The sequence below is a fragment of the Macrotis lagotis genome, chromosome X (genome assembly GCF_037893015.1).
Source record: "Macrotis lagotis isolate mMagLag1 chromosome X, bilby.v1.9.chrom.fasta, whole genome shotgun sequence".
In the NCBI taxonomy this organism is placed as follows: domain Eukaryota; kingdom Metazoa; phylum Chordata; class Mammalia; order Peramelemorphia; family Peramelidae; genus Macrotis; species Macrotis lagotis.
In genome coordinates, this window is record NC_133666.1 from 637198207 (window position 1) to 637214589 (window position 16383).

The 16383-nt window shown below is 43.8% G+C and overlaps 1 protein-coding gene across 1 annotated transcript in view; it reads left to right on the plus strand.

The window, feature by feature from the left end:
- Nucleotides 1–16383, plus strand: part of NCAN (neurocan) — a 52171-nt gene that overhangs the window by 30266 nt on the left and 5522 nt on the right. Inside the window, exons 8-14 of the mRNA XM_074200028.1 lie at nucleotides 6300–6308; nucleotides 7508–7618; nucleotides 9560–9673; nucleotides 11133–11291; nucleotides 11723–11805; nucleotides 12348–12492; nucleotides 13548–13730. Of these exons, the coding sequence (XP_074056129.1) occupies nucleotides 6300–6308; nucleotides 7508–7618; nucleotides 9560–9673; nucleotides 11133–11291; nucleotides 11723–11805; nucleotides 12348–12492; nucleotides 13548–13730 (804 nt within the window). The remainder of the gene's footprint in view (nucleotides 1–6299; nucleotides 6309–7507; nucleotides 7619–9559; nucleotides 9674–11132; nucleotides 11292–11722; nucleotides 11806–12347; nucleotides 12493–13547; nucleotides 13731–16383) is intronic.

The window sequence follows — 16383 nt, forward strand, 5'->3', positions numbered from 1 at the left end:
CCTGTTGGCAAAAGTGAATTGACTGCTCCAGACCACAGCTCAGCCCACCCCTCCACTCTCCCAAAGCCAGCAGGCAGCCTCTTGCTATTGTCATGGCAACCGTAGAGGAATCTTGGTGCTAAGCTTGAACAGGCTTGGCTTGGTAAAGTTCCCTTCCTACCTCCCTCCCTCAACCTGGAATGAAGGCTCAGCTAATCATCATTAAAGCCTTCAATATGATCTTATATCAACCTTTCAAGTCCCCCCCCTTTTTGGGGGGAGGGTAAGGGGGACAGTCCTTAAGCTTACCAATGGCTGACCTTGGATCTTTCCAAATAGGTATTCTTCCAGGAATGATATCTAGCAAGACCCCAAGGACCTATGTCTCCTTCTCCCTCTAAAGAGGGAGATTCCCTGGAAGCAGAGGTCATATCTCTTAAATAGTCCAACTAACCAACTCCATGAGGGCAGAACCTGGCACTGCCGATTATGCTGGGGACTCCCTCAGGATGTGGGCTATATGCCACCTCTCAGACAAGGAGCTTACTAGGGATGGAGGCTAGAGACAGCCACATTTTCTTAGGCATGTTCTCTATCATGAACAGAAATAAGTTTCTTCCTTCTTTTCCTCCAGCACACACACACACACACACACACACACACACACACACACACACACATACATATACACACACAAAGAAGCACACATCCTTATCTCTCAGGCTTCAGGCTTGTGCAGAGAGATGACAGTCACATTTTCCTCTAAAGAATAGCTCTGAGCATAAATCATTCAGTGGTGGGTCAGAACATTGATAATACCTAAATGCTTCTCTCCCTAGGGATCAGTTCCTTTTTCTGCCTCCTCCTTTCTCACTCCTCCTTGAGTCTCCTGGAGTGAATGGATTATATGACCCAGGTCTCTGGAATCTCAGCCCAAGACTCTTGCCAATCAGCTGGGTCAAATGTTCCACGCACATCATAGGCAGGAAAATTAGGATGGAGATGGTCTCAGTGGTGATGAATTGTTTGGGGAGGAGGCCAGAATCTGACCAAAAATCATAGCACTAAAAATAGCAGAGTTGTAAGGGACTGTGAAACAAAGAACATCAAATGTTAGAACTGTATTGTCTTAAAACGTAGGACATTGAATATCAGAGCTAGAAGAGACCTTAAATCATTAATTTAGTTAATTCAACAAACATTTGTTGGGCAGCTTCGCTGTTCAGAGCCCTGTGATAGGTACTAGACAAATTATAAGATCTTGCTAGGACACTGAAGAACTCTAAAATCATCAAATCCAGTGGACTTTTTTCCCAAGCCTCATCATTCTGCAATTTTTCACATCTTTTAAGTAACCCTTCTGACTGAATATTTACTCCATCTTTGCCTTCAAAAGCAGCTTCTTTTTTTACATAATGTTTTATTTTTTCCAATTACTTGAAAAGACAATTTTAAACATCCATTTTTATAAGATTTTGAGTTCCAAATTTTCTCCTTTCCTTCCTTCAAGCCTCTTCCATCCCTAAGATGGTAAGCAATTTGATATAGGTTATATATGTGTGATCTTGTAAAACATATTTCCATGTTAGTCATGAAATGAAAAAAGAAACAATTTGCAAGAAAAATCACCATTAAAAGCAGCACATTCTTCTGGTCCTCCTCCCACCTCTCTGTCCTCTACCACTTTGTTTTTGCTTTTTCCAGATCCATTCAAATGTTTGTTCCCCAAAGGTCTGTCCTTGAGCCTCTTTTTTCCTCCTGCGACAATCACATTCATCCTTATATTTCACTTTTCTGCTGATGGACATAATCTTCAATATATTTCTAGTCATAGCCTCTCTTCTGAACATCAGACCCATATTTCCTTCTGCAGTGTAGGATACCTCCACAGTGTAGGATATGTCTCACCAGGACCTCAAATTCAACATGTCCAAAAAAAAGCTATTTATGTTTCCTCTTGAACCTACTCTTGCTCCAACTTAACTATTTCCATCAGTGAAACTACCATTCATTTGGTCTTGTGTGTCCCTAATCTTGAGGTTATCATTGACACTTTCCTTTATCTCACGTCTCACAACTCCTCTGTTACCAGGTCCTATCAATTCCATCTCTCTAGTATCACTTGCAACGTTTCTCTCTCTAATATTCCCACAATCACCATCTCAGTGCATCCCCATTGCCTCCTAATAACTTTTCACAACTCAACTCTTTTCCCTCGCTAGATAATCCTTTATCCTGCTGTAAGGAATTTTGCTTTAATATGTAATTCAGGTTATATTATCCTTCTACTGAAAAAATTTCTGTGACTCCCTATTGTAAAAGTCAAACTTTTTTCAATCAAGAACCTCTAAAATGGGTTATCTTAACAGCCTTATCATTCATTATTCCCCTCTAAACACTCTTGCTACAACCAAACTGTACAAGTTTATGACACTCCCCCTTCCCAAAATAAACCCCCCCAAAAAACATGCCACACACTCCCAGACTTCCAGGTTTCTGCTCAGTCTATTATTGCTCAGGCTTCAACCTTGCCCAACTTTGCTCAACTTTTTTTTTTAAATCAACACAAAAATCTACCCATTCCAAGAAGTCTTCCTTGCTTTCCATGGTTGGTAACACCCTTCTTCAAACTTCACATAGCACTTTGTTTTATAACTTCTAATCAGTCCTATAATATAATATTATCTGTCTTACTCTCTACTAGCCTAAACTCTCCATGAGGATAGATATTGTATCTTAGCTAAAATCATAGAGTTCTGTACACCTTAAGATCTTTGTTGATGTTATTTTTTTTTGGAGGCAATGAGGTTAAGTGACTTGCCCAGGGTCAGACAGCTAGTAAGCTTAGGTCACATCCTCCTGACCTCAGACCCTGTGCTCTACCCACTGCCTCACCAGCTGTCCCATCATAGGCTAATAATAAATTCTTTTAAATTTTTTTTAAAATTTAAGGCAGTGAGGTTAAGTGGCTAGCCCAAGGTCACACAGCTAGGCAATTATTAAGTGTCTGAGGTCTGATTTGAACTCAGATCCTCCTGACTCCAGGGTCAGTGCTCTTTCCACTGTGCCACCTAGCTGCCCCTCCTAATAAATTCTATGGATGATAGTTGGGAGGGGCTTTAGAACATAGAATGTCAGAATAGGGAGAGGGCTTAGATCACAATGTCAGAACTGGGAGCAACCTTAGAACACAGAATGTCAGAATTGAGAGGGAATTTAGAACCATAGAATGTTAGAGCTAGTAGAAACTTTAAAACAAAATGTGACAGATGGGAGGGACCTTAGAACATTAAATGTCAGAACTGGGAGAGAGCTTAGAACACAGAGTGTCAGAGTTTGGAAGGAGCTTAGAACACAGAATATTAGAGGAACCTTAGAACATAGAATGTCAGGATGGGGAGGGAGCTTAGAACACAGAATGTCAGAAGTGGGAGCACCTTAGAACCATAGAATGTCAACGCTGGGAGGGAATTTAAAACATAGAAAGTTAGAGCTAGAAGAAACTTTAGAACATAAAATGTGATAGCAGGAAGGTACCTAAGGACACAGAACATTAACATTAGAAGAGGCTGTAGAATTTAGAAGAGAGACTCTCAGAGCTAGAAGGGCTAGAACCTAGAACATGGGATGCCAAGACTGAAGGAGGATCTCAGATCCACTGCTCTAGTGGTCCTGGTCTCCCTGCTAAGCCATCTTAAGCAGGCAAGAAGCAGTCTCTTGGCCTCATTGCTGGTGGGATGGAAGGAAACTTAATATGGAGGAGGGGTGTGAAACAACTTCGGGAGCTGCAGACAGTCTCTCTTGGCAGAAATGCAAATGAATTTGAAAATAGTAATCAGTGTTTGCAAGAGCTCCTGAGTCACGGCAGTTCTGTGGGCAGGTGAGAGAGGGCGGCTCCTGGAGCCACCCACAGGGACCCATGTTTGCCAGACGTAGACCAGACGTGGCCATACACATTTGGGCAAACATGTGTGTGAGTGCGGCCTGATGCGCATGATTCTCTCCAGATTGCTGCTCCAAGTAGTCTGTGTCCCTAGAGAAGAGACTCTTGAACTTTTCCTGCATCCTGAAATCCAAGGGCAGTCAGTCTAGAGAAGCCTATGGCCCTCTTCTCAGAATCAGAGATTTTTTATATAATATTTTATCCCCCCCCCAAATACTTGTAAAGATAATTTTTAACATTTTTTTGGTAAATTTTGAGTTCCAATTTTTTTCTTCCCTCTCTCACCTCTTCCCTTCCTGAGATGGTAAGCAGTTTGAGAATCATGTTTTTAAACGTGTAAATCAAAATCTTTAGGTTTACAAAGGAAACCAATTATATCAAAATAAAAATGTCCTTGTTTTCCATTCCAAATTGAAGGGAAGTAATCCGAGTTAAGAAATTTTGCCCCAGTTATCTTTGAGCAGAGATGGATGATAATATGGTATCTTAGAAAAATCACTGAATCCAGAGGCTGGGGAGTTGGGTTTGAATTCTGTTGCCCAGTGTGACCTTGAATAAGTCTCTTCTCCTGAGCTTCATTTGAGAAAAGAAGTTGGACTAGATTATCATGCGACCTCATGAAATTCACTTTGGGGGCTCTTTGAGCCATAGATACAGATGGACACACCATCACCCTGAAAGGTCAGTCATACACACTTTCAGTCTCACAAACATGCAGCCAAATGTTGCCACATTCACAGCTTTACCTTTTCATAATCACAGCCCTAAATGGTCACCCTGTCGTTTAGACCCATACACCTACCTGTATGTAAATGCTAGTTAGCATCATCATCTAGCTGTACCCCAAATCAAATGATCAGGGAAAGCCTGAAGAACCTCCAGAGTCATCCCTATATCTCTGCAGATGGGGACACTGTTATTGGTCACCTGCCGCCTCTTCCTAGCTATCTTTTGGCCCTTCTGAATCCCTGGATAGGAGGGACCAGGGTGAGCCAGGCCTTACTCTGGAATCTTTTTCCTTAGCAGTCGTCATCCTTTTATCATAATAACCAACTGAAAGGGGAGAGAAACAGGGCTTGAGTGTTCTTGGTTAAGCTCTTGTGAGCAGAAAAGCATGGCCCTACCCTGAGGAGGGGGACAAGCTCAGTGCAACCTGTCTCGAGAGGATTCTGGGGGGTCCCCAACCATCTCAGACCCTCTTTTAGGGAGTACTCAGTTCAATTTTTTCCACACTTCAGTCCAAAGGCTCTAGACAAATACGTCTTCCTAATGTGAAGGAACTAAGCTACCGGGGACTGGGATCCCTCCTCCCTCCTTTCTGCCTAACTGTGCTTCAGGCCAGGCCAGGATGCTGATCTCCCTCGGGGGAGAGATGGCTTAAAGTCAGTCAACTAATTAGAGAAGTAGTAATTGATGCCCAGGCTCATGCCATCTGCTGAGGCATCTGTGGGGTCTACTCCTCTTGCAGAAGGAGAGGCAGCATTGGGAGACTGGACTGGAGGGGGGAGGGAGTAGGAGAACTGGCCACTGGATAGGTTTGGGGGAGAGCACAGTGTGGGCAGGGGGGAGGGGAGAGGGATGAATCCAGTGTGTGGGAAAGAGGAGGCAAGGAACAAAAGAGAGAAGTCAAGGAAGAAGGCAAAATTATCTAGTGATATGATTTCCCTCTCATCACATTCAATTTGGATCAATGTATACCACGGAAACAATATAAAGACTGGCAAATTGCTTTCTGTGGTGGGGGGGGGGGGGGTAGGGGAAGGGAAGTAAGATTGGGGGAAAATTGTAAAATTCAAAATAAATAAAATCTTTAAAAATTAAAATAAAAAATAAAATTATCTAGTAAAGGGCTGGATTAGGGATTCTGTAATACTCTATAATCCAGACTTTTTTGGATTTAGTCATTTGTCTTAGGCAGAACTGGAAGAGAAAAGAATCCCAATTCCAACGTCCTTTTTGCTCAGGTCCTTTACAGCTCTGACATTGTGCATTGTAATGTTTCTCTGAATTCTAAGAACCTCTGACCTATTGGGCTAGATTTTTGGTTTGGGGTTTTGTTTTGGGGTTTTCTTTTTGGTTTTGGTTTTTGCAAGCAATGGGTTAAGTGATTTGCCCAAGGTCACACAGCTAGGTAATTATTAAGGTCTAAGGTCACATTTGCACTCAGATCCTCCTGACTCTAGGACCCATACTTACTCTCTCCACTTCCCCATCTAGCTCCTAGGCTAGATTTTATTGTATAAATGCCCAGTTGACAGTGAGATTGTGTGTGTGTGTATGATTATAAGACTACCTGTGACATCTCTACCTAAACCCACTTCACCCAGGATGGACTATCACCATCCCAGTGGAATCTGCCTTCTCCTAACCCCCAGAGAGAGGCCTGGTCCCCTTTAGAATGATTTATAGTTATGATCCCTTAACTAAAGGCCTATGATTATGTAGACAGTCTAGACACACAGTTGTAGCTACATTCATGCAGTCCCAGCAGCCATCCCATAGGAAGGAACATCTCTTCCTGCAAGATCAACTTCAGAGTGATGATAATTTTTTACTATTTTTTCTCAAAATGCTACTAGGGGAACAGGGAACTGATGCCCAATTGCCTGAGGATCAGCTGGAAAGGGAGAGGGATGAGACAAGCAAAGAAAGATGACCCCCATCAACATTCCCAAGAAGCATCCTACAGTAGATCTGACTTTGAAGTCTGCCTCCATTTTCCCTCTGTAAAATGAGCATAATAATCATTGCAGTGCCATTCCTCATAGGATAATAAGGACGCTGTAATGAAGTCCTTTCTTCAGAGGACTTTGCAAACCTTTAAATGTCATTTAAATAACAGTTGTGTTGTCATTTATGATGGCAGTGTTGATGAGGATAATTTTGCTTCTTGGAATCCAAGCAAAACAGAGTTGGAAAGCTTATCCCTAGGGGAAAAGAGAAGTACCAATCAAAAAGGGGGAGATGGGGACTTTGGGAATTGGGATGGAGTGCTCTTCTGTAAAGGGGAATGCATTTCAGAGCAGGGTCTGCTCAGACCCAAGAAAATTTGTTTTGCTTAATTATATGAGTTACAAGCGTTTGTAATCTTTACAAGGGTCATTAGCATTTTCTTTTTCTTTTCAATGTGAGAGAAATGAGAAAAGGCGGGGGAGAGAGAGAGAGAGAGAGAGAGAGAGAGAGAGAGAGAGAGAGAATGAGAATAAATGCTTATTAACTGAAAATGTAAAAGAAGAACAACCACACCAGCATCTTTCTTCTTCCTGAACCAAACTCTTGTCTCACAGAATGTACATTCCTCAATGGGATAGATTGGGTTGCCTTATTTTATCCCCAACATCTAACGGTGCCTGGCAAAAATGAAGTGCTTTAAAAAAGCTTGTTGAGCTGCTGGGAAGAGGAAAAGGCAGTCATGGATTGTGGGGGAGAGAAGTAGACTTGCAGACAGAGTTTGCAGACAGATCTCAGGTCATCTCTCCTTAACTCCATCAGTTATGAGAATTAACTCTAGAGGAGCAGCTGGAATTGTGGGTGGGCTGACGTGAGCAGGTAGCTTGCCCTCAAGTTTCTGTCTTACATCTTCAGCTAATCCCTGTGAAAACAACCCCTGTCTTCATGGAGGCACATGCCAAGTCAATCATAGCACCTATGGCTGCAGCTGTGACCAGGGCTTCACGGGGGAGAACTGTGAGATTGGTGAGTCTCCCCTTGAAACTCCTTCCCCTTGGCCTATGCACATAACTCCTGCCATCTTGAGGAAGGAGCCTCAGGCCTATACCCTGGAGTCTCCATGTAGTTGGAGCCGAGGCCAGCCAGGTGAATCAGGGACCGCAGACTCCTAGAGTCAGAAAAGACCTTTAGAAAAGGCTAAGACCCAGAGAAAGCAGGCCTTCCTACTAAAGGACAGTCCAGGACATAGACCATCAAGGTCAGGGTTGTCTGCTGCCTCCCAGCTGTCTCTGCACATTACCCATCAGCAGGTATAAAGATCATGAAGATAAGAAAGAGTTCGACTGCAGATAGAAGTGTGTTGGTAAAAATTTAACAACCAACCTGGGCGGGGGAGAATGTATGGCAACATTTTTAAGTTTTTTTCTGCATTATTAAATTTTCCCATCACTTTCTTTAAGTCTAGGCAATCAACAAAACAATACATCAAGTACTTATTTGTAGATTTACTGATTTCTTGAGGTGTTGATGCTCACACTGAAAATTTAACAAGTGGCTCTCAAAAGCCAATATGAGCCACTTCCAGAAGCTCAACACTGGCTGCAAATAACATGGGTTTTTAGGGATTGTAAAATCTGGCATTGGGAGAAACCTTAGAGATCTAATCTAGTTACACCTCATTTTATAGATGAGGAAACCAAGAGGGCAAGTCCCTGAAAGTCCTTTAGGGAGTAAAAAACAAACAAAAAGTCCGAGCCAGGGTTTAGTCAAAATAAGTCTTCTGAGAGGGAGAATGGTCCCCTTAAAAAGGAGCATTATATTTGGAGTCAAAAAGAACCTGGGTTCAAATTTCAATTTGACCCTTTCCTTTCTGAGTGACCTTGAGTAAGTCATTTCCCCTCAGTTTCTTCATCTATAAAGTGAGGAAATTGTACTCAATCACTCCTAAGGTTCATTTCAGCTCAAGAACTATTTTCCTATCACCCTTTCCACTACTTCATGTAGTTGGGGCTCAGGAAACAAGAGAAGATAAGAGCTGTGGCTGTCCCCAGGGTGACTGGAAGGGGCTTCAGTATAATCATTGCCTCTTAGTTCTGTCAATGGAAGAGACCTTAGTTGCCATTGAGTCCAAATCCCTCATTGAGGTCTAGAGAAGGGAAGGGCTTGCTGAGGGTCCTCTGATTTGAACTCGGATCCTCTGATTCCTAGACCAGTTATCATGAGACCTAGATAAACTGTTCCCATTTAGGAGCAAGGCTCTCCGAAGTAGCTCCACTCCAGTCCTGCCATGTCTCTAAAGACCACCATCAGGGACCACAGAGGACAGTCAGAGGGGTGAAGACTTATTGGTCTTATTCTCTGAATTCTTGAGCCTGGGCCTGGCAGAACTGGGAGGGAGTCTGTCTTTCTCCCCCATTGGAGCAAAGAAACCTGTGCTGGACCTCCCTCAGGGCTTAGTCCCAGCTCCATCACTATCTTACTGGGATGGGGCGAGATCCTCACTGGGTCTCGGTTCCCCTCTGTACAACCGTGGGATTAGAGGAGATTGTCTTCAAGATTCCTTCTGGTATTAGTGTTCTGTGGTTTTGTGATTCTTTATATAACCTGGCTCCTGCCTCAAGTCGGGAGAGTCTGGGGGAGGAGGATGTTAAGCAAGCTCATACCACTCCTGCTTGAAGCCTGCATCGGCCCCTCCTTCACCTCTATCCTGCCTCGTATCCCCTCCCTCCCCATGCTCAGAGTCTGCTTATTCACAGCAGCTCTTGTGGGGCCCTAATTAATGCTAATTGCTGATGGGGCTGCCTTCTCCATCTGCTGGAAAGCCACCCAGGGGGAGGAGATAGATGGCAGGGTCATGGTCTCTGCTCTTGGCATGGATCAGAAAACAGGGGCTGAAGAGGAGTGGGGGAGGAGGCTTGAGGGAGGAAAGGAGGCTGCCTTCTGAACCCAACATCATCTCCTCCCCAGATATTGATGACTGCCTGTCAAGCCCTTGCCTAAACGGGGGCACTTGCATTGATGAAGTCAACTCCTTCATTTGCCTGTGTCTACCCAGCTATGGAGGGAGCCTCTGTGACAAAGGTAAGATCATTTCTTCCTCCCCACCCCAGGAGGGGAGAGGAGAGGAGCCTCACCATTCCAGACAAGGGCCTGGACTCTCCGCCCATTCCAGCCTAGGTACACCTCTCCCTCTCCCCAGTTTTTCAGGTCCCCTCCAAAGGGAATAAAATTCCATGTCCCTTACCCCATCTATTACCCCCACCCAGACCTTACTAAAAGCAAACTGAAGTTGATTCTATCCCCTTGGAGCCAACAAGAGGATATCTTAGTACGGCCATTACCTCTGACTTAATATGAAGGGGGAAAGAAAGTAAACCCAGGGAAGGTCAGGGAGGAAGGAAAGGGAAATGGACTAAAAATGGGAGAGGTCTGAACACTGGTTTCCCATTAAGCATCTCCATTTCTCTGTGACATGATGAAGTGATGGTGTGTCCTTGGGAGGGAAGTAGGCTCACTAAAGGGAGGGACAAAAGTTCACTGATGAGGAAGGAGTTCAGTGAGAGAAACTGAGTTTCTGTGAGGGAGTTTGGAGCTCAGTGATGGGAATAGCATATACCATAAGAGAGATTGGGGCTCTCCAGGTGAAACAGGGATCAGTGAAGGAAAGTAGGGATGAGAGTTTAGTGAAAGGGCTAAGGTGTTCAGAGAAGATAAATTCTCAAGGAGATGGGATGAAAGGTGTGATGAAAGATTACTGAGCATATGGGGCTCTCAGAAGGCAATCAGATGAGTCCACATTTCTAACTCCTGCATAAAGAGAATATGGGATCTCTTTTAAGAAAAAGATAGCTGTAATTCCATGTCCTAGTCCCCAAAAGAGGCAATATGGCACAGTGGAAAGAACGCTAGCATAAAAATCAGGGAACCTAGTTTCTAGTTCCAGATCTTCCCTTAGTTGCATGTGACCTTGGGGCAGCTGGGTGACGCAGTGGATAGCGCACCAGCTTTGGAGTCAGGAGGAACTGAGTTCAAATACGGCCTCAGACACTTAATAATTACCTAACTGTGTGGCCTTGGGCAAGTCACTTAACCCCATTGCCTTGCAAAAACAAACAAAAAAAAAGTCCCTTATTTCTCTGAGCTTTGGATTTCCTCTCAGTAAAAGACAGCTGTTACTGTATGTTTGTCTCTTCTAGTGATGACCTCCAAATCTTTTGATCTATGACAGCCTCCCCCCATTCAGAATCCCAGATATTAGAAATAACCCAGGAAACAGAATTCAGTACTCCCAGACTTCTCTGGGTCACTGAGAGGTGATAGAATGAGTAAAAGAAGCTGAGCTCTCAGGTGCTGGAAGATGGTGGGGCATGGGCCTTTCAAAAGCAATGGCTGCTGCTAATTTGGAATGGTGCCTTGGATCCTCGGAACTCAAGTTTTGTGTAGGTGGGTAAGTGGGTGGGTTGTATGAGTTCATAAAGGTGAAAGAATAGGAGCCCCCAATTCAGGGGCTCTAAGGATCACCCTCTGCCTCTGGCCTCAGACACAGAAGGCTGCGACCACAGTTGGCACAAATTCCAAGGACATTGCTATCGATACTTTGCCCACCGCCGAGCCTGGGAAGATGCAGAGAGAGACTGCCGCCGTCGGGCTGGCCACCTCACCAGCGTCCACTCCCTGGAAGAACATTCCTTTATCAATAGTATGAGCCTGGGATATTAGGTTTGGGAGTGGGGAGGAGGGACCTGGGGGAGGGCCCCGTTCACATCTGAGACAACAGCTGTGTGACTCTGGATCAGTCACTGCCTCTTCAGCTTCCTTAGTTAGAAAATGAGGAAGATACTTATTCTTCCTAACTCATGAGACTATGAGAAAAGTGCTTTGCAAAAGCACTATGTTATTATTACTAAGGTTGAATCCAAGGACCCCAGCCCTGGGTCAGTGGTTGCCAGATGTGGGGGTATGACCCACTCATCAGTGGTCTCAGGGCAGACTTTCCTTGGGTGATAGGATTCACAGCAGCCTCTAGTCTATCCACCTTTGAGATAGTGGGGGGGGGTATCCCACTGGCCCTAGATCCCCAGTGATGACCTTCTTCCCCCAACCCCTGGGTTGGGGCACCTCCCTCCTCAGGCTTTGGCCATGAGAACACCTGGATTGGACTGAATGACCGGATTGTGGAGCGGGATTTCCAATGGACAGACAACACAGGCCTGGTGAGCTAAAGGAACGGGAAGTCATTGGCAAAGATACAATGAGGCCTGGGTCCCTGACTTGGCCCTAGGTAGGGGAGTTAAGTATGAGGCTCCCTTGAGGGGTATAACTGGCATAGGTATGGTAGAAAGAATGAGGGAAGGGGAATGGCCTGGGGGTAGGGTGGTTGTAAGGGGAAGAACCCTGGATGGGGAGACCAAAAGACCAGGATTTGGTCTTAACTACAACAAACTTGCTGTGTGACCTTGGACAAATCACTTACCTACCAGTTTGTATTGAATTAGATGCTGTCCAAGTTCACATCAGGAGTTATAATTTCTAAGGGAAGACTGTTCCCCTGAGCTGATCCTGATGCCAGTGCTAGGGACAGAGGGAATAGGGGTCATGGTCTTTCTCTCCCCATTCCAGGACAAGGTAGACTCTAAGTTCAGCAGCGTCCAGAGGGTAGTCCCGAGTCGATGGCTGTAAAGAACAGAAAAAAATATTCTTTATACCCCTTCACCAAGACAGAGATAAGACTAACACTCTCCCTTTCCTCCAACAGCAATATGAAAACTGGCGGGAGAAGCAGCCAGATAACTTCTTTGCAGGAGGGGAAGATTGCGTAGTGATGGTGGCTCATGAGAGTGGTCGCTGGAATGATGTACCCTGTAACTACAACCTTCCCTACGTCTGTAAGAAAGGCACAGGTAACAGCAGCCTCTCCAGGCAAGGAGACCTTGGGAAGTTAAGGTTGTGGGGGTAGGGCAAAGGAGTGGTAAAAAGGCTGTATTGGGGGGAGAGGGAGAGAAGAGAGAGAGAGAGAGAGAGAGAGAGAGAGAGAGAGAGAGAGAGAGAGAGAGAGAGAGAGAGAGAGAGAGAGACTATCTAAAGACTCATGATGAATACAGGGAGTCATGGAACTCAGGTTCTGATCCTACCTCCATCATTTTCTGGTTTCCATGGACAAGTGTTTTCCTTTCAGTCTGTGTCACTTGACTTCCCTGTGAAATGGAGTGATTATATTGGATGTCCACTAAATCAAAGACTTTCAAAACCATGCAGTTCAACCATCCTCATCATCTACTGTATTACTTATCATTCTAAATGTTGCCCCACTAAGCCCATTCCCATAGTATTCTGAAGACCTGCTGAGGTACATTCAAGCTGAAGGCTAAGAAACATTTGCATATGCCAGTGGGTATTGACTGTAGACAAGTGAATGGGAGGTTGTCATAAAAATGCTAGCTCTTATATTCGGACCAGTAGAGAACAAATGCACATAGAGACACATGTCATGGGGATGTATGGGTATGGATACAAACACTCCATATGTATGTATCTATCAGGTAATACAGATCAGAGTTTAGCCCCTGTCCATGAACCAAAGATCAATCATTCTATTCATCTAAGGTTCCTGAGGTTAATGGTCTTAAGTAAAGATCTTAGCTCTATTTAGGGGCCACTAATTTATACCTTCCCCATTATAAAATACTAAGTTCTAAAATCCCTTCCAACTCTGACGTTCCCTGTATTTCCATCAGAAAATTGCAAGCCTAGAGAAGGAAACAGGTGCTTGCTAAGGAAAGACTTTCCTAGGTCTTGTTACTCTACTTGGAAGATTTCCTCTTCAACGGTGGGTCCTCTCCCCTTGCCCCTACACCCATATTCTCTTTGACACATGGCATTTTCATTTCTGGACCAGCCTGACCCCGGGCTTGTCCTCTGACCCATTCTGACTGGGTGCTGGCCCCTGTGTCCTCAGTGCTATGTGGCCCCCCTCCAGCGGTGGAGAACGCCTCGCCAGTCGGCCCTCGGAAGGCCAAGTACAGTATCCACTCGAGTGTGCGCTACCAGTGTGACAAGGGCTTCACGCAGCACCACGTGGCCACCATCAAGTGTCACAGCAATGGAAAATGGGACCGGCCCAAAATTGTCTGCACAAAACGTAGGTGATTGCCCCCATCCTCTGCCCCAACCCTACCCTAATCTGTATAACTAGCCTGGCAAATAGAGCCACCTCCAAAGGATAGAGTAAGGCATGGAGATGCAGGTATGCTTTTCTGTAACTGTCTGTTGACTTCACCTCTTGGGAAAGGAAATGGAAAAAATCAACATCCATGGGGAGGCAGGGAGAGGGATGAAGGTGTATGTGAGAGGTGTGGCCTTGATCATCTATGAAGCTGCAATATTTTCTCTCTGCAAACAGGAGAAACCAGTAAGAGTGTTGATCTTAAAGCTGAAGTGCAACTGGAGTCTCCAAATGGGCACTCCCATCACCCCTGAAAATCCCACCCCACCCACACCCCCTCCTCCAGTGTGACTCTTGCACATGTCCTTCCAAAATCTTCCACCTGAATTGAATATTGACTGAGCTCCAAATGAGATAATATATTAAAGCTCTTTGTAAACTCTGTCTTTGTCTTTCTGTCTGTCTCTCCTCTTTCTGTTCCTGTCTCTATTCTCTATCTCTGTCTCTGTCTGTATCTCTGTCTCTGTCTTTCTCTCCATTCATATTTTAGCTATTGTAGTAATACCAAGGTAGCTAATGGAGAGAGTACTACACTTGGAGTCAGGAAGACCCAAATTCAAATCCTGCCTTTCAGGCGTACTAGTTAGTCATGTGACCCTACACAAGTTACAATTTTTCTCTGCCTCATTTTCCTCATATCTAAAATGATGGACTTGGGCTTGGTGGTTTCTAAGGTCCTCTCTTACTCTAAAACTATGATCCTAGTCTTTTAACATAGTTTAAAGCAAAGATTTCAAATTCAAATAGAACAGAAACTGTTAATCCCTACATAAGGATCCCTGCAGGTTCTTGACAGTTTTTAATATGTTTTCTATAATTTTTGTGTTTTTATTTATTTTATTAAATATTTTCCAATTACATTTTAATCTTCTTCAGGAAATGCTAAGGAATGTCCTGGGTCACATGTGGCACCTCTGATTTAAGCCACTTCTCTTTTACTGTTCTATGTAGTATTTACAACCTCTTAAACCCCCCACATACCCCTCCATTGACCTTGGGGTAACCAAAGCTTTAATACTTGGGAAAACTATAATATTTCTTACCTCACAGTGAGAAAGATTCTTTTCTAAAAGTATCTCTCTTCCCCTTTCTTTTCCTCCTTCCTCCTTCTTCCTTCTCCTCCTCCTCCTTTTCTTCTTCCTCTCAATTCCAGGCCTGGAATTGCCCATTTCCATCCAAATTAAGGAAGCAGCATATTTCAGAAATAAGAGCACCGCTCTAGAATCATAATATCAGGATTCAAATCTTACCTCTGCATCTTAGAATGCTCTCCCTCCTCTTGATAGTCTCCTCTCCTTGCTTCTTTCATGTCCCAGCTAAAATTCTACCTCCGAGAAGACTTTCCCGATCTCCTTAATTCTAATACCTTCCCTTTGCTGATTATTTTCAATTTATCCTATCTATATCTTACTTATAAATAACTGTTTGCATGTTTTCTCCCCTTGAGAGTAGGGAATTGTCTTTTTTTAATATATTTTTCAAATTTATTTCATTAAATATTTCCCAATGATCATGTAAAAATATTAATATTCATTTTTATTTTAATTTTAAGTTTCAAATTATCTCCCTCTGGCCCCTTTCCCTGCTTAAGAAGGCAGGCAATTTGATATAAATTATACATGTGAAGTCATGCAAAACATATTTCCATATTAGCCATGTTGAAAAAGAAGAAAAAGGGAAAGGGAGAGAGGGAGGAAGGAAGGAAGGAAGGAAGGAAGGAAGGAAGGAAGGAAGGAAGGAAGGAAGGAAGGAAGGAAGGAAGGAAGGAAGGAAAGAAGGAAGGAAGGAAAGAAGGAAGGAAAGAAGGAAGGGAAGGGAGGGAGGGAAAGGGAAAGAGGAAGGAAAAAAGAAGGCAGGAGAGGGAGGAAGGAAGGAAGAAGAAAAAAGAGAAAGTTTTTAAAAGTATGTTTCAATCTACATTCCAAGTTCATCAGTTCTCTCTGAGTTGAATAGCATTTTTCATTGTGGGTCCTTTGGAATTATCTTGGATCATTGTATTGATCAGAGTAGCTAAGTCTTTTACAGTTGATCATCCTTAAAATATTGCTGCTATGATGAACAATGTTCTTCTGATTCTGCTCACTTTGCTTTGAATGAGGTTACATAGGTCTTGAAGGGACTGTCTTTTGTCTTTCTTCGTATTTCCAGGGCTTAGTCCAGTGCCTAGCATAGAGTCGGCATTTAATAATGTTTATTGACTGATTTACTCCTACCTATATGACCTTGAGCAAGTTACTTAACTTCCCTAGTCTATATCTAAAAAGTGAAATCCTGTCTACCTCTGGGTCTCTGGTCTGTAATCCTATATGTGCCAACTGAATGGGATATCATGCGTCCAAGTTTATACCAGTGTCCATACAATAATCATTCTTTATCCACTTGCTTTTTTTCTGTGTTGATAATTAAGCTGACCTCTTTTAAGTGATTTTGGATCTCAGGTGGAGGTTCTCCAGTACTGTCATCATATCATCCAGAAACAGGAGTCTTTGGTCAATCTCACCCTCTATAGAAAATTTCTCTCCTATTTGGTCCATGTCCTGGACCCTCTCCAGGATGGTGACAAATACCT